The 24,828-nt window shown below is 36.1% G+C and overlaps 1 protein-coding gene across 1 annotated transcript in view; it reads left to right on the top strand.

The window, feature by feature from the left end:
- Window positions 1–24,517, top strand: part of LOC111161285 (interleukin 1 receptor accessory protein like 2) — a 645,149-nt gene extending 620,632 nt beyond the window's left edge. Inside the window, exons 8-10 of the mRNA XM_022524867.1 lie at window positions 4,974–5,117; window positions 10,805–10,975; window positions 23,820–24,517. Of these exons, the coding sequence (XP_022380575.1) occupies window positions 4,974–5,117; window positions 10,805–10,975; window positions 23,820–24,517 (1,013 nt within the window). The remainder of the gene's footprint in view (window positions 1–4,973; window positions 5,118–10,804; window positions 10,976–23,819) is intronic.
- Window positions 24,518–24,828: the final 311 nt, after the last annotated feature.

Raw genomic sequence — 24,828 nt, 5'->3', positions numbered from 1 at the left:
GACTAGTGTCTGCCTTGGGCTACCTAAATGCATTTCTCTTTTTAAAGAAATTCAGTTTCCAGATTGGGGATTGAAAACTTAAATACCTCAGGGGCCAGGCAGATAGTGAACTTTTTTTTTAAGAGGCTGGATATTAGGGGGAAAAAAGCACACAGGCTAGAGAAAACATGCTTCACCTTAAAGGGGCAATCACTACTCTTTTCTAGAAGATTATTGCCATGCTTGTTGAAATGTAAACCCAGGAATATGAGAACTTCTGAATTTTCAAGTTAAGTTGAAACACTAAGCATGCAATCTTTTGATTTTTTAAATATTAGCATTCATGTTTTGGAAATATTATATAGAACAACAAAACCTTTGGGGGGAACATGGTATACCAGTGTGCACTGTCTGCTTTAAGTAGCAGTTGAATTTTTTCACTATGCTTTGCAAAAGGATGCAGTTCATCTTCCCTTATTCCATTTTCTTTAGGAGAGCTCAACAATATGGCAGAGCTCCAGAAAAGAGTGAGAAGCCTTATGGTTCTGCTCCAATGTTTTTAATCAGACTACGCTCTGGCTTGTCTAGAAAAACTTCAGATGTTTCCTTTGGAATTGAACCTTTCAAACTTTATCACAGCATAGCCTGGCCTCAGTGGCTGCAGTGTTTCCACCTGGAATATGAGTATGGCTTTTTTTATGGAACAGTAACTTACTGATGAGCTGTAAGTCAGATGTTGAAAATGCCCTAAGTGATAATTATGGAGAAGAAACATTTTTTAAAAAGTTTTTATTTATTTATCTGACATAGAGAGAGAGAGAGAGAGAGAGATCACAAGCAGGCAGAGAGGCAGGCAGAGAGAGGGAGGGACGCAGGCTCCCCGCTGAGCAGAGAGCCCAATGACGTGGGGCTCGATCCCAGGACCCTGAGATCATGACCTGAGCCGAAGGAAGAGGCCCAACCCACTGAGCCACCCAGGTGCCTCGGAGAAGAAACATTTGATGAATCCTTTCATACAATGAAAAAGCCTTTCATAAGATGAAAACTCATGTCTAATATATCCAGTTAACACGGACAGGCTTTCTCAGAGCAAACGCCCCTTCCAATTCATCTTTTACCTGCACCTACCACTTGCTCACTCCCTGATGAACTATTATCAACAATTACAACTAACATTTTAGTAAGAAGTCCATCCCATTTGTATGTGTGTGTGAACGAGACTGAATTTATGCTAAGGAAATTATGATAATTGTTTCTTATCTGCACATATTGCCTTTCCCACAAACAAATCTTATCACTGAATCTCTCTGTTCATTCCCAGTGCTACTGCCCCATGCTGAACCCCCAATCTGTACAGGAAACCCTCAGGTGGGATCTCCTAATCTGCTTCCCAACTTATGAGATAACTCAAAACATTTCCAGTCTTCCCTCTCTCTAGTCCCTTGGCTTCAGCTGCTACATTGCCCATTCTATAATGTCCGATCCCCATTCAAACTGAAGAGATAGTTGGGTTCAAACTAAGAAGGTTAAAAAGAATTACACTTTTACTTTGAGTGCCTACAAAAAGTTACAATCCCATAAATTGCTATTCTGGATATAGCTATCTTTGTGATGTGTATATAAGACACAGTCCAGATAAAATGACTTTCACCTTCTCAGGAAATGTCCCTAGAAGTATAGATCCTGCTGAGATAGGAAATGGCAGTTGAAAAGAGAAGACAAAAGAAAAGCCAGGTGTCATGTGGGTGATGGCAATTCTGCCCTCTGATTATAAGATGCATGTTTCCTTTTTAATGTCTCTGCTGGGCTGAATGAAAGAATACTGGTTGAGTCTCAGGACTAGGTACACAGTTTTCAACGTAAACAGCCATCATTAGGTAATATCTTTCAAAGACATTTTTATAAAATGGACCCCCAAACCACAAAGGTACTTTTCACACCATGATTTTCTTCCATAAATTTACTGCTGAATAAAGGTTTCTGCTACTTGGGAGCACAAATTGTTCCTACTACTGAAGTTTCTCATCTACCTAATAGCAACTCTACTCTGTAAATAGCATAGAACTTGCTGAAAAAATTCCCATTTGGTGACTTTGAAAGCAGTTGAATTCTATTCTGACCAGAAAGAGAGACAGACAGAAATATAGGAAAGAGTAAGAGTAAAAAATATTTACAACAGTAAATGAACATTTACAGCAGAAAAAACCATGTTGAATCAAGACAATCAATGTCCTAATACCAAAGAGAAGTCAGTTTCTAGAGTAACAAAAAGTCATTGCTCTGTCAATTTAACACTGGCTGTTAAGAATGCATAATTGTTGTAAGATGGTGAGAAAACAAGCAAAGATTTTGATATTGTAGCCCCACACAGGTCTCATAAACAAGCCTGTCTTGCCACCCATATATAGGTACACAGTGGCTCCTGGGGAGCTACATTCTATATAGAGGGCAGGAGGCAGAGCTAATGTGTGGTATGACATTTTTTTACCTGAAACATTGTGGCTCAGTTTTCAAAATGACTACCTCTCACACCAGGCAGGACAGAGATAGAATCCAGTTTCCTATCCCTACTAGTTATGGGTCTGCTCATGATATTCCTCATTAATATATTTTGTCCTTCACAGCAGCCCCACTCCTTTCCTTTTTCCATCATTCCCTCTCTCTCCTTACTCAAAAAGAGTGACATTTACTTATGCTTCTTACATTTCCACTTAGTGACTTTCCTGATTGAACATGCTGTCTCTGGCTTCTACCATCTCCTCTCTCACTCCACCTCCTTTCCAAGACCAAATTCTCTCTCCCCATGAAACCTAAAACTTTTCTTCATATGCTGGACTCCAGAAGGCCCTTCCTTTCTCTCTGGTACAGCTACAGAATTCTTCAGTATCCTCTAATGAAGTGCATGAGACCTACTCAGTCCTTTCATTCTGCCTGGTGAATTATAGTTTAGGTTATTTTCCTAGAAAGGGCAGGAGGAGCCAAAATTCACTGCAAGTTACATATTCTTATGAAGCATTACCAACTGTTTTATGAAGCAAAAGGGAGAAGTCTTTCCTCTGTCAATTTCCAGGCTGAAGCTTACAAAACAGTGGTGTAATAAAAAGGGTCTTGAATTTGAAACTAGAATATCTGGGCTCAAATCCCATCTTGGCCTCTTCTTAGGTATATGACCTTGAGTAACCGAATTAAACTACTGAGTCTCAGATTCTTCATTTATAAATTTGCCCTATAGGATTCTTGCCCTCAAGGTTTACTTAGAGAATATATTAATAGACTGGTTGAAAATTTTATGTATAATATATATTACTTACAGTATCTATTTTATATATATGTAGTAGTATATTTTAAATACTATGTAGTATATGTGTAGTAAAAATTATGTGTAGTATATATTGTATATGTTTATCTTTTTCTTTAATCTTAATTGTCATATTGAGCCTGCCTGGTTTCTCTTAAGCAATAACCCTATGTAGACACAAGGGATATCCCCAGGGAAAGGTTGACTATCTGGTTTTTAAGAGACCTTCAGGAGTGGCAGTCTGTCATGGTCAGAAATTTGATTTTGACAGTGTCATAGAATTTTTCCATCCAGGGAGGCTGATTGATATAAACCAAACTCATAAACAACTGATATACAAACTAGAAATTCACTCTCTTTTCCAGTTTCTAGCTACATAGTAAGCAGAACTGATAATTTTAAAAAGTCAGTTAGTAATTACGGAGTTAGATTAAGGGGAAGTTAACAAATATTTCATGCAATTTTATCTATGCTTTATTAAGATGAATGAATATCCCTATCTCACAGAGGAAAATATGTCTTTGGTCTGGTGTCTTTCAGATTCAGTCTTTCTCTTCTAGACATTGCTGAATTCACATTCTAAATTCTCTTCTGACTTCCCATTCCTCTGAATTTCATGGTACTATCCTCTTTTTTGATGATATCCCTTAGATTTGTTAATATCACTAATTAAGCTACGCATAAGTCACATTCCCTGAGCCTGGGATACATTAGATCTCCTTCCATTATATGTTGATTTAATTTTTGCAGCTATTAGTGTTCTAGGGGTGCTCCTCTGGAGCAGCCTAGGGCTACTATCAGTTAGCGTAGTGTTGGATGAATAGTGCAAGTTATTAACTTGAGTTTCTCATTCACTTTTAGCCCCACTGGGCACATTATATTATATACATATAATAGTCATTTATTCAAATAAGTAGGGGGAATGGATAAGCTAATTTTCCCAGGTCACCTTCTATTGGATTATTTTCCTAGGGTTAAATGAAACAGTTAAATCTTGCAAGCTCATTCAATTTGATTTGATTCTGAGAATAATTTTATGATGCTGCTCTCATGTAGAATAGGGCCTGTGGCCTGAGAAGTACTAGATGGTAATCTTACTAAGTCAATAAGATAATTTAATAGAAACAACAAAATACTGGCCCTAGACCCAGAAAAAGGCAGTTCTAACATTTCCCTGAGATACACTTAAAACAGAAGTATATATGTAAGATTTAGATGTGTTCAGAACAAATTGGGAGTGACTATTCCTTTTCAAGTAGACATCACTTTCAAGAGTAAAATTATTCAGGGGCACCTGGGTGGCTCAGTGGGTTAAAGCCTCTGCCTTCGGCTCAGGTCATGATCCCAGGGTCCTGGGATCGAGCCCCACGTCGGGCTCTCTGTTCGCCAGGGAACTTGCTTCCCCCCCCCCCTTCTCTGCCTACCTCTCTGCCTACTTGTGATTTCTGTCTGTCAAATAAACAAATAAAAAATCTTAAAAAAAAAGAGTAAAATTATTCAAATCTTCAGAAAAGAGTTAATTTTATGAAAATTTGATTTACACAAATGTATCGAGAACAGGCTACTTACCGCATTAAGGAAGAATCTTTTGGAAAGAAAAGTAGAACGGGTTGTACATCTTACAGACTAGAAGTATGGAAAGATCCCAAGTGTTGCTGATTTAATTACCCTTTCCTGTTTATTCTATTGGTTCCAGATTTAATCTACAAAATTGAACTTGCAGGAGGTCTGGGAGCAATCTTCCTCCTCCTTGTACTTCTTGTGATCATCTACAAATGCTACAATATTGAACTGATGCTCTTCTACCGACAGCATTTTGGAGGTGATGAAACTACCAATGGTAAGCTGTATCCTGTTCAATTTCAATAAAAAGGCATGAATTTTTGATTAGGTAGGAGAATATCCCTAATCTTAGGAGATATATGATGAAATATTTAGAGTTACAGGGCTCAGACTAAAGCAAGTTACCCCTCAAACAGTTCAGAAAAAAATTTATGTATTTATCAAGAAAGAACAAAGGGGAGAAAATATTAACAACAGGACAATCTGGGTAAAGGATATAAAGACGTTCTTTGAAAATATTTTATTTTTGTATGTTTGACACTATTTCCAAATAAATAGCTTAACAAGGAGACATGAACTGATCTGGAACTAAAACAATTGCTGTCAAAACCCTTCCCCTTACTAAGAAATAAATTAAGAATCAATTCCATTATTTTCCTCCAGAAAATTCAGATTTAGGTACAGATCATTTTTAGCCATTCCTAACATTGAAAAAATAAATAAATCATTTAAGAAACAGATTAAAAGCTATGAAGAGTCTTTTTTAAATCTCACAGTGCATCTGGATCCACATATTTTGGATGATTGTAGAACCAGTCTCAAAAATGACCTAAAGGATAGAAATTCAGAATGTAGTTTATAAGTTCCTTATATTTGCCATCTAGGGCCCTAGAAATCTTTTGAATGAAATATCAATAAAGCATTGTATTGAGCCTTGTTTCTTTGAACATTCAAAAATGATTTAATTTTTCAAGAGAATAAATTACCATATATCAAATCAATACCAATATGAAATCATGACATGTAACTTGATATGCATAAAGTCCTCAGCCACAAACTACTGTAAGTCTTGGAAATATATGTGTGAAACCCCTTAGGTAAACCAAGATTAAAAAGAAGTCCATTTTTAAGTCATTAAAAAGTCAGATTTTGATTCTACGTTTCATTATATTAAAATAATGAAGGTTAGAGCTTTTGTTTGTTTTTGTAAGATCATGGTCTTAAAGAAGAAGGATTCATGATTTTGTTTATTTTTATAGTGGTAGAAGAAGGGCAGGGTGATGACTGTAAAAAAATTTTGAGGAATCTTCAATATTGGTCCTATGTTTTCTATTATGTAAATAATGATGAGTGGATTTTAATTGACTTACATTTTCATAGTCAATTAGAGAAATGTTGAATGTTTTTTGATGAGTACATATGCATGCTCTTTATCAAAGCAGTATATCTATCTAATTATTATAGCAGCCATTTAAAAGTATTATAGACCCTTATTCAGACATAGTTTCAAAATGAGAGATTAGGGTCTGTTCCAACCGTAATTATGTGCTCCAACAATATATATGAAAGTATGGTCAGTTTCTATATATAGCAATTAATAAAGAAAAATCTGACTTCTCAATCAGAGAAAGACAGCTGTCATATGATCTCTCTGATAAGAGGAATTTGAAAGGCAGGGTGTGGATGGGGGGAGGGGAGGGGAAAATGAAACAAGATGGGACTGGGAAGGGAGACAAACCCTAAGAGACTTTTGATCTCAGGAAACAAACTGAGGTTTACTGGAGGGGAGAGGGGAGAATAGGGTGGCTGGGTGATGGACATTGGGGAGGGTATGTGCCATGGTGAGTGCCGTGAATTGTGTAAGACTGATGATTTACAGACCTGTACCCCTGAAACAAATAATACACTATATGTTAATAAATTGAAACAAAAAGAAAAAATCTGACTTCTTTCTTGCACATGTAAAATAACTAGATGAAATGTAATACTGAGGAAAAAGTTACTGATTCACAGGTGCCAACAAGTGGCTAAATTATCCAACTGGGGAATATAGAAGACACATTGTCTAAATGAAAGAACATGAAAGGAAGGCTCCTGTGATTAATTTGTTTTGAGTCATGAATATAAGCAATTTGTCAATAACCTCTGTGATGATACAATTTATTAAGTTAATCTGCAATAATTAATGATATTCATCACCCATACCCAAGAATCCAGATTAACTGATCAGTTGTAGTACATATTTGTAAGACTTAATCCATGCTAGCATCATAGGACATTTCAGGATTAAATTTTCTACTTTGCATCTATATCTCCAGTGTGGTCCATGTAGTAAAAAATGACAAAAATCTAGAGCATTTTGGTTAGAAAATTGTATGTACTGGTTCCAAACCTGTTGTTTTAGGGAGAAAATGTAATGTGGAAGGAAGGGACTTTAAGGGTTTTCATTAGGAAGGAGAATTCAAATATTTTTTTATTCCTACATGGAAACTTAGACCTTAAATATACAACCTGTACTAGCTGAATGGAATACTAAAAAGTCAGCAGGTATGTGGTGAGGATGAATAAATGAACATTAAAGCTCTATTAGAAATACTTGGTTTCATGATGCCAAATATCAGCTAGATAACTTCCAAATTTTTCATTTCTTTAAGTACTTTGGCATTTCATGGACACATCCTAGTTTTACCCTTATACGTTTTGTTCATATTTTCTCTTTAATTCATATGTATAGTAGCATTTTCTGAAAGTTCTTATAAAAATGCCTTGTTTTTATAAAATAAAATCAATCCAACAGACTTTTACTTCTTAGTCATTCTTTATAAACGTCATTTCATTTTAATCCACCAATGATAGCTTCATTTATTTGACCTTTGAGTTGTTCAGTCATTAAATATTGATTAAGTGTCTACTATGTGGTAGGCTTTATGTATGATATATTTACTTATATTCCTCATCTGGATCAACACACATACACATACTATAGTAGGCACTAGGGATATAATAATCCACAATGTTACACAGTCTTTGCACTTTAGAAGCTAAGGGTTTAGCACTGTGTTTAACATAGCCCTAGAACTGGGTTGTAAACAGGAATGGCTTCCTGGTGATGAACAGGATTAAAATGAGCTTTGAAAACTGGAAGGACAGGAGTGACAACAGGAAAATTCTTCAGTTTGGTTCCCTTCCTCATAACTTCTCTCTTCACTGGGAACAATATACGTATGGTGATTGCTGTGCAAGCTCTCTTTCTTGTCTCTGCCATCTGCATTGTGCTCTATTTTCTGGTTCCTTAGATGAGCTTAGTCAGCATGATTTAACACAGAAGAAGGCTCATTAGCCTTGCCTAGCAAAGTGGTGTTACTTAATTGCCTTTTGGTTTTAAAACAATTTTCAGGCCTTGTTGTTAACCTTATTTACATCATGTTGTTGATTTTGCTCTTCCATCTTGCTCCTCTCTAAGAGCAACAGCTGTGGCTATTCATGAGATTTTCTTGGCTGCCTATATAAGGCTGAAGTGCGTTTTTTAAACTGTGGCATCTGCATCGCTGCTTGCTCACTAACTGGCATCTTAGAGCTTCTGGGACATCTGACATGGTGGCTTTGAGAGCACTCTTCCTGTTCTGTCCAGCCACCATAAACTCTTAATTCTTTAAATTCTTTAAATATTTAATTCATTTTAAAGGGACAGGACTAAAATCAGAAGCAACACTTTCCCAAAAGAATGGTGTGTTTCTAGAATGTTAGGTAAAATTTATTATCCAGACATGTTGGGTGTTAACACATATCAAAGACATCCACGTTCTTTATCACAAATTAATTTGAGATATGCAAATATGGCAATATTTTTCTAGAAGAAAGTCTGTAGCATCACCTATATTAAGGTATAGGTGAAGCAAGTAGGGACGAGGAATATGTGAGTTTAGGCATGTTTGGAGGGCAAATAGTCTTAGGATAAACAATAGAGACAAAAATATAAAGGCCTGGACAAATGAGTGAAAGAGGTAGTCATTGCAGATGGTTAGCTCATAGTAGATGCTCAACAAATCACTGCTGAATAAATTAATAAGTAGTTGAATTTAAGGAGTTTGCAAAGCAGAAATGTCATCAAAATCAGAGGAAACAAGGGTCTAGTCTGACATTATGGAATTTGAGGCAGCAGCACCATCCATTAAGAACAATGAAATACATTCTGTTCATAGGAATGGATCTGTTTGTCCTTTGGCCTATTTTATTCTTCCAGCTGTGTATCATCAGCAGCTCTAAGTCCCAGGTGAGTAATTATAGCTGGAGAAAGTCAAGGACTTGCAGGTGCATCCTGAGCTTGATTGGAACAGTGGCAGAGGTGCTAAGATTACCAGGAGGTTCTTACATTAGTATTGCTTATGAACATTCTCACTTCCAAGTGGTGTTTTATGCATACGAGTGGAATGTGCCCCATTTGTAAGCCAAATGATCTCAACTATCCAGGGCAGTCCTTCATGTGCATCTGCTTCTTGGCAATCAAGTAACCCAACCAAGGTTTATGGAAGCCTTTTCCAGCCAGAGGACATGCTAAAGAAAAGCCTCTTGTCTTCAGGCACCATCATAACGTAAATAACCAGAGTTCCTTTCATGTGGGGGTGGTGAAGACTGGAATCTTACTAGAATTAGAAAAATATAATCCTGCTTCAGATATCACTAGATAATCAGGGTGTGCCACATACTTCTACTCTAAGATATTTATATGTCTCCATATACCTATCATTTATTTCTCCTTCAGTAGGTAGAACTAAATCATTAATGGTATAGATGAGTGGCTGCTTCATTCTGTAAATTACGTTTTGGTCAGGATTTGCTATATTATAATCAGGTCTGCTTTAATGGAAAATATTGATGAGGTTTAGAAACAAACCCTGAAATATTTGCCTATCTTTTAAAATTATTATTTGCAAGTAACAAGGTTTACTAAATATTAACAGTTTCACTTAAGTCTGTGTTCACTATATTAACTTTTAAAAATAATTTTCTATAAATAAGGGAATTTAGAAAACCACTATAACTTTTCCCATGTGGCTTTTCTAAAACCAATGGGGACTAATAACTTGAGTGGTTGTATTAATAATTTTTAGAGGAAAAAATATGTGAACATTTTACATTTTCTCTTTGGAGAGGCTGGAGAGAGAGAGCCAACACAGCAAAGGAGGAAAAAAAAATACTTTCTCAAAGCATAGTTAATTCCCTAAGTGTGTGAAGGGAAAACCTAATTTAGCAACAATGGAAGGATGTATATTTTGAAACAAAGGCTTCTTTTGGAAGTTTGTGTCAAATTAGTTGGCCGTGGATTGAACAAGAATGACAGACAATGCACTTGTATAAAACCCAGCTGCTGTCTCTAATATTTGATAATGAACTACTTTTTGTATATGAAGATGACGATACTAACCAACTGGAAATATGGCATGTGTTGTGAGTAGTGTCTCCAGGAGTGAGGCTGGATTATTTTGATCTTTCAGACTCTAGGGCCTAGCCCCTCTTGGATCTCTTGCACATATTTGTGCAAACGAGGTATATAGCCCGTGACCAAGTAACAGAGCCAAGCCAACTGGCACACAAAAAGTTCAAATCCATGACTTTGGTCTATTTAGTCCTGCATTCAAACACACTGAGCTAATCATTCACACATCACTGAACATCACAAATATGTATAGTCACCAAAAGTCACAAACAATAATTCTCTTTTATTCTGTCCTGACTATAGGTTTCCCATTACCATGACTGTTTAAGCTCATATCATATGACTAGGTTACGTGGAAATGTACCAGATTTCTTATAACATGGCATGTGGTTTATTTTTTTTTCCTAATTGTAAATGACAGTCACTAATTATACTGTTTAGTTCAGCCTGTTAATGGTTATAGACATTTAGTAGTTAAAGAGAACCTACTAATACATAAAACCCACTTGTTGTTCTTTGTATTTAAGACAACAAGGAATATGATGCCTATCTGTCTTACACAAAAGTGGACCAAGATACTTTAGAGTATGACAATCCTGAAGAAGAGCAGTTTGCTCTTGAAATACTGCCAGATGTCCTGGAAAAACACTATGGATATAAACTTTTCATCCCAGAAAGGGACCTCATTCCAAGTGGAAGTAAGTACTTTCAGTTTTGTATTTAAAATTTTTGTTTCTTTTATGAAGTTATATGGAGGTTTCAGATGTCAGAACCAAGTATTTAGATAATTGTTTCTCATAGGAGATTTTATTAAATTCAAATTTCTCCACTATGTCTGTGTCCTGGCGTGCAAATTTTTTAAAAGGTACTCTCACTTGCGTTTTAGTTATGGTTTTACATTTTAGGTATTGCGCCTTAATGGTATTTTTTAATTACATTGCCTTAGCACTCTAAGAAAATGATGATCCTTAAAAAAATATATAAGTCAAAGCCTTTTCAACGCATTTCAGTTCCAAAGCTGGTCTTCTGTCATTGTCCTTCTACTTATACCTACATTCGTTGTCACTAATAACTGAAAATATGCCTTGTTACTCATTTCCAGATTTATTGGAAAAAAACACGTTAAAAAAAAAGGTATATGAGACTATTGGGTATAGAACTCACTGTGTATTCAAATTATTTTAAAGAGGCTCTGGGCTTGAATGTTACTTTTAAATTATGCTACATATTGAAAGCTATATTTGAGCTTTTAGAATAAATTCAGGTTAAAGTAAAAAATATATATTTAGTTCCTGTTCATGTTCAGAGTGCTGTACAGGCTAAAGTGTAAGGGGAATACAGGAAAGCTTAAAATATGACCCTGTCTTCAAAGAGTTTAAAATGCCATTGAAGGTAAATACAACTGCTAGAATTAGTTTGCATATGATTCTATATTAATATCCTTGAGGGGGGTTAAAATGTGACTACAAATCAGAATATGATAATTTGTGCCCATGTGATAACAAAATTAAAAAGCTTATATTTCCCATACTTCACAGTATATAAAATATCTTCACATAATTTCATTTCATGTTTATAATAACCCTATGTAGAAAAAGAGTTGATACCATTATCCTTAACTTACAGATAAGAAAATAAGTTCAAGTAGTCCAAGATCAGATAGCTGGCAAATGGTAGAGCTAGGATTAGAATCTGGATCTATTTGACTCTGGTTCTCAGTCTATTAGATCATGCTATTACTCCAAAACATTTATTCAGATCATCAGCTGTCCACCAAGTTCACTAAACTGAAAGGAGATAATTTGAAACACTTGATTTTTGGTTGTTTATCTCTTTTCTCAGAATGCATATGTATCTATGTTTCTGTATGCACGTGAATATGCACACTTAAATGTACATAGAAAGAAACAAAGAAAACAGTATTTACTGGTCAATTACTCCCTGTACCACAAATGTAATAATTCCCCAAGCTCCTTCTCACAGTCTTCCACTCTTTTCTTTCTGTAGTTCTTTTCACCTTTATGACTTGAGATACCAGTTCTACATTGATTGAACCCCAAGGAACCTGTTGATACCTCTGAGTCATCTTTGATTCTTCTGTATCTCTCTCCTAAATCCAGTGTCTGTTTCATCTTTTCCATTCTCAGTTTTACTTCTAGTGTAGGCCCTAATCACCTCATTACTACAATGTTGATTACTCTCTGCCTTTCTTAGTATTCCTCTCATCCATCTATTTCCTCAAATATGTATAATTTCTTGATCATATCACTTCCCCATTCAACCTTAAATTGTTCAGCATCTCCTGTAGGATAAAATCCATAATCATCAGTTAAACACTCCTATAGTCTGGTGTTAGCCCAGATCAATCTCCTAAACTTGTTTTTTACCATTTCCTTACACCTTTCACTGTAACCATATTGTGCCTTTGATATATTGTCGTGGCCGGTGCGACAAATCGACCAGGAACGTGAGGGTAAGAGGATGAAGAAAAGAACTCGAGAAGCAGAGAGATGGGGGCAGGAGGAGCACTGAGGACGATGTCCAACAGTGCTAAGTTTATTTAAAGCATTAAGGCCATATATATAGTGATATTACAATAGGAGAAGCAATACATCTGTGTCTAGTTAAACAACCACGAGTTCCCATAATAAGTTTCACAATTAACTATAAGCAGACCTCGTGACACCAAATGGCTGATGCCAGTACAATTGTTCTGTACTGACACAGCAAACCTGAAAGTAATTTATGGGCTGTACTAGGGCAGCAAGGACCAGCCATGAACTTATGACCCCAACCGAATTGTTCTCATTTGTTTAGCAAGCATGTGGGAAGTCATGTAGGCGAGCGCACAACACATAGCACAGACCCTTTCTCAGTGCTACTCAACTTTTCCCTTCCTAAACCTTTTGTTAGGTTATTCGGACTTTAAAGGAGGCACAAGTCAGGGCCTGGTTTGGTCCTTGTCTCAAGCCTTATTGCAGCCTCCCACAATATACATTGTGTGTCCTTGTAATGCTTTTGTTCATGCTAGCCTTTTATACCTTTACAAATCTTATTTACTCTTCTCCATATCACTGCCTGTATAAAAGGCCCATAATGGGGCGCCGGGTGGCTCAGTGGGTTAAAGCCTCTGCCTTCAGCTCAGGTCATGATCCCAGGGTCCTGGGATTGAGCCCCGCATCAGGCTCTCTGCTCAGCAGGGAGCCTGCTTCCTCCTCTCTCTGCCTGCTTCTCTGCCTACTTGTGATCTCTGTCTGTCAAATAAATAAATAAAATCTTTAAAAAAAAAGGTCCATAATAATTTCTCCAGCCCAAAGTTCACACATAAAGTCACTTTTTGGCCTATAAACTTTTTTACTCCTGTGACATTTTATTTTATTATTTTATATAGTTTCCCATCTATTTATATTTTATCTACTGAGGAAGATTATAAGCTCCATGAGGGCAGAGACTATATTTCATTTATCCCATATTCCTGTCATCATCTAGCAGAAAACTTGAGCTCATTGAATGCTTCATAGGTGCTTGTTGATTTTGTTTGAGCAGTGTCTAAGATAGGAGGAAATAATGAGAATGAAGTAAGTCAGGTTTTAAATTTTTGCATGATAGTGTCTAAATGGCATTTTTCGTTAACAAGGCAAACGTGAAAGCTAAAAAGGAGCTTTCTACTGGGAGAAAAAAAAATTGTGAGTAATTCATATGAATAGCCTCAGTCCTTAAACTAGGCTAAAGAGTATATTGTTTTTATTTTTTTATATTCAAAAGAATACTAAAAGGGGTTTAACATTGATATAAAATTAAAAGCATTTCTTTACTATTTTAATTTATTAAATATTACTATTTATTTTTTCTACTTTGTCATGAGTATCTTTTTAAATGTAAAAATTTTGCAACATCAATTTTTAGAGTTATATCCTAAATTGTATTAAAGTAATGTCATTACCAAAGTGGAATTTGTACTCTCTGTTAAGTCATCTTCAATAGGATTCAATGTGGTGCTGGGCTTTCTGTCTTCTTGCCTTCCAAAATTGTTGGCACCACAATAGGCAGTCTTTATCAACTCCACCAGTTCTTCTGAAATGGAAAACAGTGCTTTGCCATTGTATACATCAGAAAGGGAAATGGGGATAATATAGAACACAAGAGAGTCACTTTACCTAGGACTCAGTAGATGACATTAGCTTATTATGTAAAGAAGAAGCTATTGTGCATAGGTGAGAGTCAGACCTAGGCAGCATGAAGGTGAAAGAGATGCATTCCCAAATTATGTCTTCTTAATGCTCCCATATAGTCTATTTTGGTGACCTGACTGGTCAATTTAATCAACACAGTGGGTCAATGTAGTCAACAGGTGGTAAAATATTTTACACCTCATTGAGTTAGCTAGTTGTTTGGCTAAATTGATTGAAATTAGTTGTTTCAGTGTATCAAAGACACATCTGAACATCCTCTTTGACAATAGAGTGCGAGGCTTATATAAGCCATATTTCCTAGCTCTAAGCTACAAGATTTGAGTTGGGGACTGTAACTCACTGAATAAGAAGAAATGTTAGGAAGTTGTCACCTAGTATACCCTGACATTTAAAGAACTTAACATAGAAACACCCAAGAAGTCATTAGGATGTTAGAGATTTTATAGTCCATAGAAGATCACTTAATTTTTTTGAGATTATACAACCATCAGATTGAGCAGGGATTTGGATTCTGTGTACTCAATGGTGCACAGGAAGACTCCTTTTATAAGTAAGCCATTTGGGACAACTATGCAGTTTTTAGATGCAACCACTGGAGGGTGTTTGATTTTAATCCTTCCTTCCTAAATGAGGAAATTCATGTTCTCTGAATTCTGATTTGCGAGTGTAACCTGCAGAAGTTCTTAAAAAGGCCCTTTGACAATTTTTCTTTTTCCATCAACATTTTAGAGCTGGCTGAGCAGTCACCATGTCACGATTAACGAGTTTTTTCTTGGCATTTTTAGCATGCATTCAGGAAGTTGATGAAGTATATGAATAATATACTTGATTTACACATGAATGACAGAGTAGAAAATTTTGGACATGGTGTATGTGTGTTATTAAAGAAGCTTCTGTGGTCTGTATTTGCAGCCATTGGTACAGATTTAACAGGTTATGCTATATAAATATAGACACATTCCTGGGGGGAAAAACTAGTTACAATATTATAAGCTATGCTTGTCCCTCACATCTCTTTTAAAATATGTTGACCCAAGACTACTCCTTCCTCCAAAAACTAGCAATGAGGTCTTTGAGGATTGTAAAGGCAGACTTCATAATATCATCCTTGATGTACAACAATAATTTTCTATGAATCAAATTAATGAGGTCTATGTCATTAACCCATTAATGTTTAATATCTTCACTTTTGATGTATCTTCAGTTTCTTTTGCACCACTCTCATGGTATTCCAACTCAATCTCATTAGCACACATACCTTTCCAGTGCATACAGTTTCAAAATACATGAAGGGAACTCCACCCATCTTCTGTCTCCCTCTCAGTCTCTCTCTTCCTCATATGACCAACAGTTCTCAAAATGCTTCAATAGAAAGATGTTACTTTCCAAGATGAGGTTGTGTCTGCACTGTTTCCACGTGCCCTACTAGGAAAGTGTCCTTTGGCCATCATGAGGCAGCAGAGATGGGGAGATTTGACACAAATATTTTTTTCATAAAGGCTAAAACTAAAAGTCTTCAGCTCTGGACATTATTTTCCTGGCAGTGGCCTACCTTTCCATTCTTGAGCCTGTAGCCAAGATCTTCCTTGTGTTTTCTCAGGTTTGGTGCCTGAATGTGGCAAGAATTCCTACTTTCCAGTAAAAATTTGGTTTGTCTCTTCCCAGGCTAGAAACATCTGTCCTGAGAATAGCAAAAGCAACTTTGTTGCCAACAGGCGTCTGGATGTCAGAACTGACAGACAACCAAAAGAAAGCCAGATAGAAAACACCCTACTCAAACTGCCTAGAGACACAAACTTGAGAAGTAGAGATTTTCTCACCCCTGCAGCTGCTGGGTTTTGTGGTGTAAAGTACTGTACACAGAGCACATTTTGTTCATGGGGCCTAGTGGATCCTTGAGGAATGAACAGATGTGCTCTGAAGCTGACATGTGACCAATAGAACCCAGCTGTGCAATTGAGATCCTGAGATTGGGGACATTTTTGGATGAGTACCATGTAGGTTCTTTATACCATCTTATCTCAGTGTTTCTGCAAGGATTAAAAAACATAAAAATATAAAATGTTATTGAATTAGGCTCAAGGCCACTGATCAGGTGGAGAAAATAACATTCTAAGACTAAAAGTAGAAACAACCCAATCCTGTAGCTGTTGCTTGCCTTTAAAAGAAAGCAATCAAGGTACTTAAAAATACTTAAAAATACCTATGTAATATTTATTAACAATTAAAAATTGAGTCTGTTCTGTCTGAAACTTCAGAAAAATCTACAAATATCTAAGTAGACTTTGAAGAGAATAAATTCCTTCAAAATGATTTATCTTAATGTTCCCTTCTATTCATAGAAAGACTGAGGGGATCTCTATGTGAGTTATTCATGCATTATTACACTAGAGAAAGACATTAGTATACTAAAGATACTGTCACATATATGTTTGATCATCTCTGTCTGATGAAGTTATATTTATGAATTTGGCCTCAAGTATCAGTATTACTGAAGGAGTAATTGAGTGAGTGAAACTCAAGAATCCCATAACTCCTTCAGTAATTTAAGGGAAAATGATAATGTCTGATTACATTCTTACATTTCCTCACTATTCTAATCTTCAGTTTTCTAATACTTAGTGCTAGCCATGTGATTGTGCTGACAGTAGAATGACAAATGAGTGGAGAATACATCTGGTGTCAGATGATCCCTAGTCACTTCTAAGTGAGGCATGCAAAAAATATTTTTGTACATGGATCTGTAAGTACCCATTGCCAATAGTTCCTCTAATAGCTGGACATATTGGACACTATTCAAGTAAATTTTCCTTAGGGAGTAATAAAATCCTTTTCTAGGCATTCTGATGTCTGTGACTTAAAAACTGTGAGGCAGGGGTGACAGGCACAACCGTGGAAATTTAACACATTGTAAGCAATTAACTCAAATGGAATAAAATTAGATATGCCCACTATCCCCTTCATGTTAAAGTCAAGAGAAAGGGAATTGTACCCCAATATGCCCCCAAATGTGCTGATGTCAATGGACTAAAGTTTCTCACGAGAGTTTGAGGTTAAGAAAGAACTGTGTATAATTTCAATCAAGAAGTCTGCTGCTTGAGGGGCACAAAGAACAGACACCTTAAAAAAAAGAAGGATCAGAAGACCTGGATAAAACTGTCTTTAAGTACAAAGGAGCCACAGAAAAGACAATTTAAAGAGCAGGTAGTCTTGTTCCTATTCATAAGATTGCACTGAATGAAACTAATTCCATCTGCAAGTTTCTAGGGCATGAGGGTAAGGGAAAAAAGAGGAGGGAAAGGACATTTTGCAGGGTGTTTTGTTTTTTGTTTTTTGTTTTTTTTTTGGGTTTTTTTGTTTTGTTTTTGTTTTTGTTTTGTTTGCTACTCTCCACCTCAATATTCTCTGAATGTTTTCCATTACCTATCTTTACTCTCAGGAAAGAGGTGAAGAGAGATTAGAAAGAATTTAGAGATGAGGATAATATTCCAGAGTAGATTCTGCCTACTGTTATGCTTCCCTACCCACCCATCCATAGGTAAAATGTAACAGTAAAAGTAAGGGATTCATTATCAGAAATAACAGTCTTCAAAGTCAAAACTGAATAAATATAGTTCACTATACTTGCAAGGTCACAGCAAACCCATGTTTGCCATTGATCAACCAACCTATTAATAATAATTAATTAGTATCCTTAACATTACTCAGTAGAGAACAGAATGCTTACCAAAAAATTTAAGCCAATGAACTATCTATGAAATATCAAGCCAAGGACTTGGAGAGGGAGGAGAAAGGGAAAGTTTTTGTAGGGTAAATAATACCACACACTGTTTAGAAAGCCCCTCCTTCCCACACATACACCTAGTTAAATAAAAATTTTATTGCCTCAATCTTTGTGGCAGACAACACAGGCAGAATCTTACATCTGCCAGAGGCAGAATCAAGACCCAGATCTTTAGTAATATCAGCAGACAAAGTCAGGTTGTCAACCTATATAACTCTTTCAACAGGTTAGTATTAAGCTTCATTATTTAAGATGCATATAGTATTTTCAGTGAGACTACATTATAAAGTACCTCACTGTAAGTGTCTAGTTATACCAGAGGGTGAATAGTTTTCTCCAAATATATATTGCTGAATAATACATTTTTCTTTGATACATAGGAAACCTATATTATTTTTGCTGGTTTCTCCATACCAGTTAAAGGAAAGGACCCATCTCAATCAATTACAAAGAACTCATTTCTGATGTCAATTTAGAGATTAAATCTTGATTTTAAGTCTTAAAATATTAACCCATAGGTTTTAGAAATACCACTGTTGATATCTATGAGTTAGCTAATGTTAGCCAAAAATTAATGAATTAGTATCTATATTAATGCATCCTTTCTCATCTTAATGATTTGTCTGTTAATGGATGTACATAGCTGTGGGTATAAAAACCATTATTATTTGAACCTGGAAAAATAGTAAATTGTGTCTTTGTCTATAGATTAGTTGTCTTTTAATTTTTAAAAATACGCCAACTACCCCTAAAAATGACCCTGACATAAGATTATTTACAAGAAGCTAATTGATTAGTTTGATAACCTGATAAATCAGGTTAGTAGGCAGAAGCAAGACCTCATGGACATTCCTAAATATATAAGGTTTTTTTTTTTTCTCACTTGTTCTTCTGCCTACATCTGCAACAGATTCAGCGCCCGAGATTTATAAGAGTACCGAGTTCTTTTGGGAAAGTATACACATCACAGTAGAAGCAATTTCTTAGGGCTGCCATTCTTCCTGCTTCTATTTTACTGCTTTATTTCTTTCTTCAGTTACGCTTTTTTTTAAATAAGTGTCCTGTTTCCAAGTCACTTTTGTAGAGCTAATTCTACTTTTCTAGATGCACTGTAATTTTGGTTTATACAACTGCCCCGAAAGAATTTTTTAAATTGAATTTGCTTTCCTTTTAATAGTTTTAATTTGTCACTTTCCTTGTTTCCTATTGGCTTAAACTTTCTTCATTCTCTAATAAGTACACACCCCAAAGTGGGCCTAGTGACTATGCATTTCCTTTCTAGAATATTTCCTAATTTCTGTCAACTCTCAGGATAAACAAATGAAAAAAGGTTCTTTGCACTTGCACTTATAATGTGAAAAATGAATTTATACCAACTCAAGCACCCCTATCAAAACTATGTTCAAGGGGATTTTTTCTTTACCAGTTGTGAAGATCACAAATAATTTAAATCTAATTAGCTTTATTTTGTGTCTGATAATTTGGTATGGTTTCACAGCTTTGCCTAGAGAAGCAGAAGACTATCAGACCCAGGCCTCTTTAATCTTTTTTTTTTTTTTTTTTTGTCATCATAGGTTGCTTCAAACCAAAATCTACAAAGAAATAACTTAATGACCTTCTATTTATGGGATATTTTATACTTTTTTATTTGGATAAAAAAGAGTCTTTGAGGGATTTCTAGTACTCAGTTGCTAAATTTGCTGGAATAAGTCAAGGCAAGATTTAATAAATATTCATGTGTGCTGTGGATTTAGGGACTTTTTAAAAAAAGTTTCCTTATTATCTCTTCTTGGTAACAAGCTTTTAAAAATGGTTTCTGAAGGTTTCTAAAATGTCCCCCACAAAACCACAGCTCTACCATGGCAAACACCACTGCCTGTCAGAGACTACACTAACTATGGACCAGCAATGTCTTAACATGATACCTGTTTCTGCTTAGTTTACTTGGAACTTTTCCAAACCTGAATACCCTGATGGTCTCTAATTCAGGGGCAGCAAACTTTCTCTGTAAAAGCCCAGATAGTAAATATTTTTGACTTTGTGAGTCATGTATGGTCTCTGTTGCATCATATTCTTTTTTTTTTTTTACAACCTTTAAAGAAATTATTCCTTGCTCATAGACCATGCAAAAACAAGACATATTCTTAATGGATCATGCTCTAGTTTGCAGTCATTGGATGTAGACATGCAACCTGGGGGTAAGAGAGAAATTATTTGGGGTACTTGCTGGGTAGAAGCCAGCAACAACTCCCTGGTTAAAAATTAGGAAATAAAAAATATTAACTCTACCTGTTTGGTCTCTTGTTAGTTTACGTATATTTTTCACGATGGCTATGTCCTGTTTTTTCTCCTAAAGATAAGAAGACAGAAAGTAAAAACTTAAGAAGGGAGGAAAGAAGGGGGTAAACAGAGATAAACAAAAAGAGAAAGGGAAAACAAGAGAGGGAAAGGCAGAAAGAGTGAGCAAGAAAGCAAAAAGGGAGATAAAAGGACAAGAAGGAGACAGGACAGAAAAAGAGAGAGGGAGGTAGAGAGGAGCTGGTGGTGGGGGTGGTGTGGAGAAAAAAACATAGAAAAACAAAGAGAGAGCCAGAATATGGAAGCTAGTGCACAGTCTCTCCTTCTTTTCCTTAGAGCCAGGCAGCTTTTAGAGGCACCTCCCCAGCTGCTTTCAAACATTGAGGTTGTTGCCCAGCCACTGATCACTATCCCAAGAAGTGAAATGTGGGCTCCACATCTGAAAACTTCCACTTGGTTTTTCACCAAGTGAAATGGAACACAAAATTCAGGGCCCAAACAAATGGCTCATGTTTTCTTTGGGACACTTGGTCTGTGTCTACCCAGGGAAAATTTTGATGTACTGACTGACTGACTCCAGTGCATATGATTAATGTATATATAGGGCAAACCAGGATAATTCCGTCCTTTTTTCTTCCACAGCAGGTTTTCAGCCGGAATTATCTGGATGGTTGCCTCAACTCTCCACTAGGCTTTGCCAGGATAAGCACAGCCAGTGTAATATGCAGGAGACAGGGACCACTCCCTCTACCCAAGGTTCCCTTCAACATCCACACCCTGTGCAACTGAGCATAGTGGGATCTGTCCTGACAGTCATTCCTTCTGGAGGAAAATGCAAATTCTGTCTAATGAATCTTTAAGAGATCCCCAAACCCTAAATGTTGCATTTGGCTTAGCTGTCAAATAGCAAAATATAAAAGACAGATGAAGGAGGAGAACCATACAAATGGGAAGAAAAATTGTACCCTGTTCCCTTCCCCATTCAGGAAGAAGAATAGCAAAAGCCAAAGCCCATAAATCCCAATCAAATTAATTAATATGTATGTGTATAGTTTCTCTTAAGGCTATGGATACCTGGATTGTAATTTTTTTTTCTTTAAGTAGAGGTATGTATATAGAGAAAAACCTTTTGTTTTTAAAAATACAGTTAAAAAATAAATTAGACTACATCCCAACACATAGAAAAAGTGTTGCTCATAAAGGCACAGTTTATGTGGCAGATGTGCTCCTGACAAGATTTGTACAGATCATTTTTCTAATTAAATGAAAAACTACAATTAATGAGAGAAGAATACTACCTGGAATAACCCCTCGGTAAATTATTTTGTAAACAATTCCTCTAAAAAATTAACAATTAACTCATAATTTACCTGGCAAAACTATATTTTCATGGACTCCCGCACTGATGCCATAATTCTGGGTTTGGGTTTTGTTTTGCTTTGCTTTGCTTTATGTAGAGGAAAGGTGAAAAGAATAATGGGAAAGATGCATGATAGTTTATTTTACTGTATCTTACAGATCCAACCTCTAATGATGAAGCTTCCCACATAACTTCTTTCTTTTTGGGAGCAGAAAGAAAGGAAGAAAATGAAGAGTCAGAGCTGTTGATACATTGGGATAGAATTTTTCCACTCTATTGAAACTTTCTACCTTTCCTTCCATTCTGTTTCACCAGTTCTCTAAGTGATAATTACAGAGTGATAACTTCCCCCATTGTTGTTTATGTGGTGTTTTTATTTTACTTTTTTTGTTTTTATTTATTTTACTTTTGTTTTTTACAGTTTTCAATGCTGATTTTTTTCTTAAATAATCTCTTTAAATTCTTAAGACGTCCCCTCTCCACTTAGAAGTTGTCTTACAGTCATTGTAACTACTGCATGAGAAAGTCCTAAAATGTATTAAGTAAAAACCAAAACAATAATAACAGCAAATTGTTAAATGGGCAATTCTATGTGTATCTCTTAAAAAGTTTTTTGTTTATCTATAGGGTGTGTAGAAAGTTTACTCATAAATTCGCTTGTGAAAGTGTTCTTGCTGCCTAGTGGTGGAAATAAAACCCTGGAAAAGAGAGATTCTGTAAAATGTGCATCTGTAAAAATAAGTTTCTCTTTTCAAATGGCTTGTACTGGGTTGTTTGGTGGCCCTGCACTATGTACTCCTTGAAAGCAGTCTGTAACCTTGGGCAGATTTGCAGTGACAAATGTTGCTATGCTTCTGTAAGCACCGCTTCTGCTAGAGGGCACTGTACATTAGACAAGGCCTTGTTCTCTACGTAGTAAAGACAGCTTTCTGTTGCCGCACCTGTGTCCAAGTCTCCATTTGTTAACACATGTGTGTGTTTCCCTTTTTGGCAGGTCAGATTTTGGGAAACATGATTGCAAAAGGATTATTCTGTGGAATAAATAAATATAGAGTTAGTTGAGTGTTTTTCTACCATGAAAGGACTATAACATAGTCACCTCACTCTCAGAATTGCTCCACAAAGTAGGGTAAAGACTCCTCAACTGATAGACTCCACCTTTACTCTTTTACCATTCATTCCACACCATCCCCCACCTGTAACTTCACCCCTTATTCTTCCCCAGAACAAAGAGCAGCTGGTTTAAATTAAACTCCTGGGCACACACAAACCACTTTTCTATCTCTCAGTTTGAAGGGCAACATGGAGAACCTAAGATTGCAATAACAAAAGACATTCTGAGAAACAAGCTATGATTCTAGAAGAGATTTTCCACCATTTCTATAAGTTATCTTTGAAGTAGTTCCTATACATACCTGCTAATTGTTTGGTAGTTTGGTAGTTTAGTAGTTGAAAACTATGGGAAAAACAAAAACAAACCCATAAATACAGTGACCTTTCATTCGTTAAACAGCTCCATTTCTCTTTTCATCAATCTGATGATTACTTGTTCCCCTAGGGCTGTAGATACATTGGGATAAAATTTGGAAGCCTGCCTTGAATTAAATAATTAAATAAATAAAAATAGCTGAAATACACCTAAACTCTGAAGAAGTCAGAGTTTTGTATTAGTCAACAGAATGCTGTAAGTAATGATGAGGGGACAGAAAATAAGTATTAATAAGCGGAGTTTTTTTTTTCATTGTTCTTTTTAAGGAAATGTACTTTCCGAATGTGCAATACAAGAAAAGAAAATGTGATGTTCCTTAGTGAAAGACTGGCTTTTTGCTCTATTAGAGTGCAAACCTGATGCTTTAAAGACTGGAAATGTGTTTGTTTTACTCTTTCTCTCTTTCTGTGATTTGTAGCATACATTGAAGATCTCACAAGATGTGTTGAGCAAAGCAGAAGACTTATTATCCTGCTAACTCCAGACTATATTCTCAGACGAGGATGGAGTATTTTTGAGTTGGAAAGCAGACTCCATAACATGCTAGTCAGTGGAGAAATCAAAGTGATTTTGATTGAGTGTACAGAATTAAAAGAAAAGGTGAATTGCCAGGAAGTGGAATCACTAAAGCGCAACATTAAACTTTTGTCCTTGATCAAGTGGAAGGGACCCAAAAGCAGCAAATTAAATTCTAAGTTTTGGAAGCAATTAGTATATGAAATGCCCATCAAGAAAAAAGAAATGCTTTCTCGGTGCCATGTTCTGGACTCTGCAGAGCAAGGACTTTTTGGAGAACTCCGGCCTATACCCTCTATTGCCATGACCAGTACCTCGGCCTCTCTGGTGTCATCTCAAGCTGATCTCCCTGATTTCCACCATTCAGATTCAATGCAAATGAGACACTGTTGCAGAGGTTATAAACACGAGATGCCAACCACCACCTTGCCAGTACCTTCCTTAGGCAACCATCACACTTATTGCAACCTGCCTCTGGCACTACTCAATGGACAGCTACCCCTTAAGAATACCCTGAAAGATACCCAAGAATTTCATAAGAACAGTTCCCTGCTACCTTTATCATCCAAAGAGCTTAGCTTTACCAGTGATATTTGGTAGTAAAAAACTCTGAAGTCCTCTGAACAGCTGTGTGAGCATACATAATTTCTGCTTTGCCAAGCATAAAGTACACCTAATAACATTGAGGTGCTGAATAAGTGTTCAAAGTAAAAGGCACAGAATCCCTTTTGTACTTAAAATTTTTGTTTACATTTCCAGAATAGTGGGGGCTGGAGGGAGGAAGGACCTGCTTTTGTAGTATAGTACCTTGTTTCAATGAGTGGTTTTGATTTCTTCCTGAAAGTAAAAAGTTAAATATTCTTTTCTTTAAGAGTAGGTTTTATGACACCTTTTGGACTGAAAACTTAGAT

Source organism: Enhydra lutris, unplaced genomic scaffold, assembly GCF_002288905.1.
Source record: "Enhydra lutris kenyoni isolate GAN:26980312 unplaced genomic scaffold, ASM228890v2 scaffoldscaffold83, whole genome shotgun sequence".
Taxonomy (NCBI): domain Eukaryota; kingdom Metazoa; phylum Chordata; class Mammalia; order Carnivora; family Mustelidae; genus Enhydra; species Enhydra lutris.
Note: the sequence above shows the minus strand (reverse complement) of the source record. Positions and strands in the feature narration are given on the sequence as shown.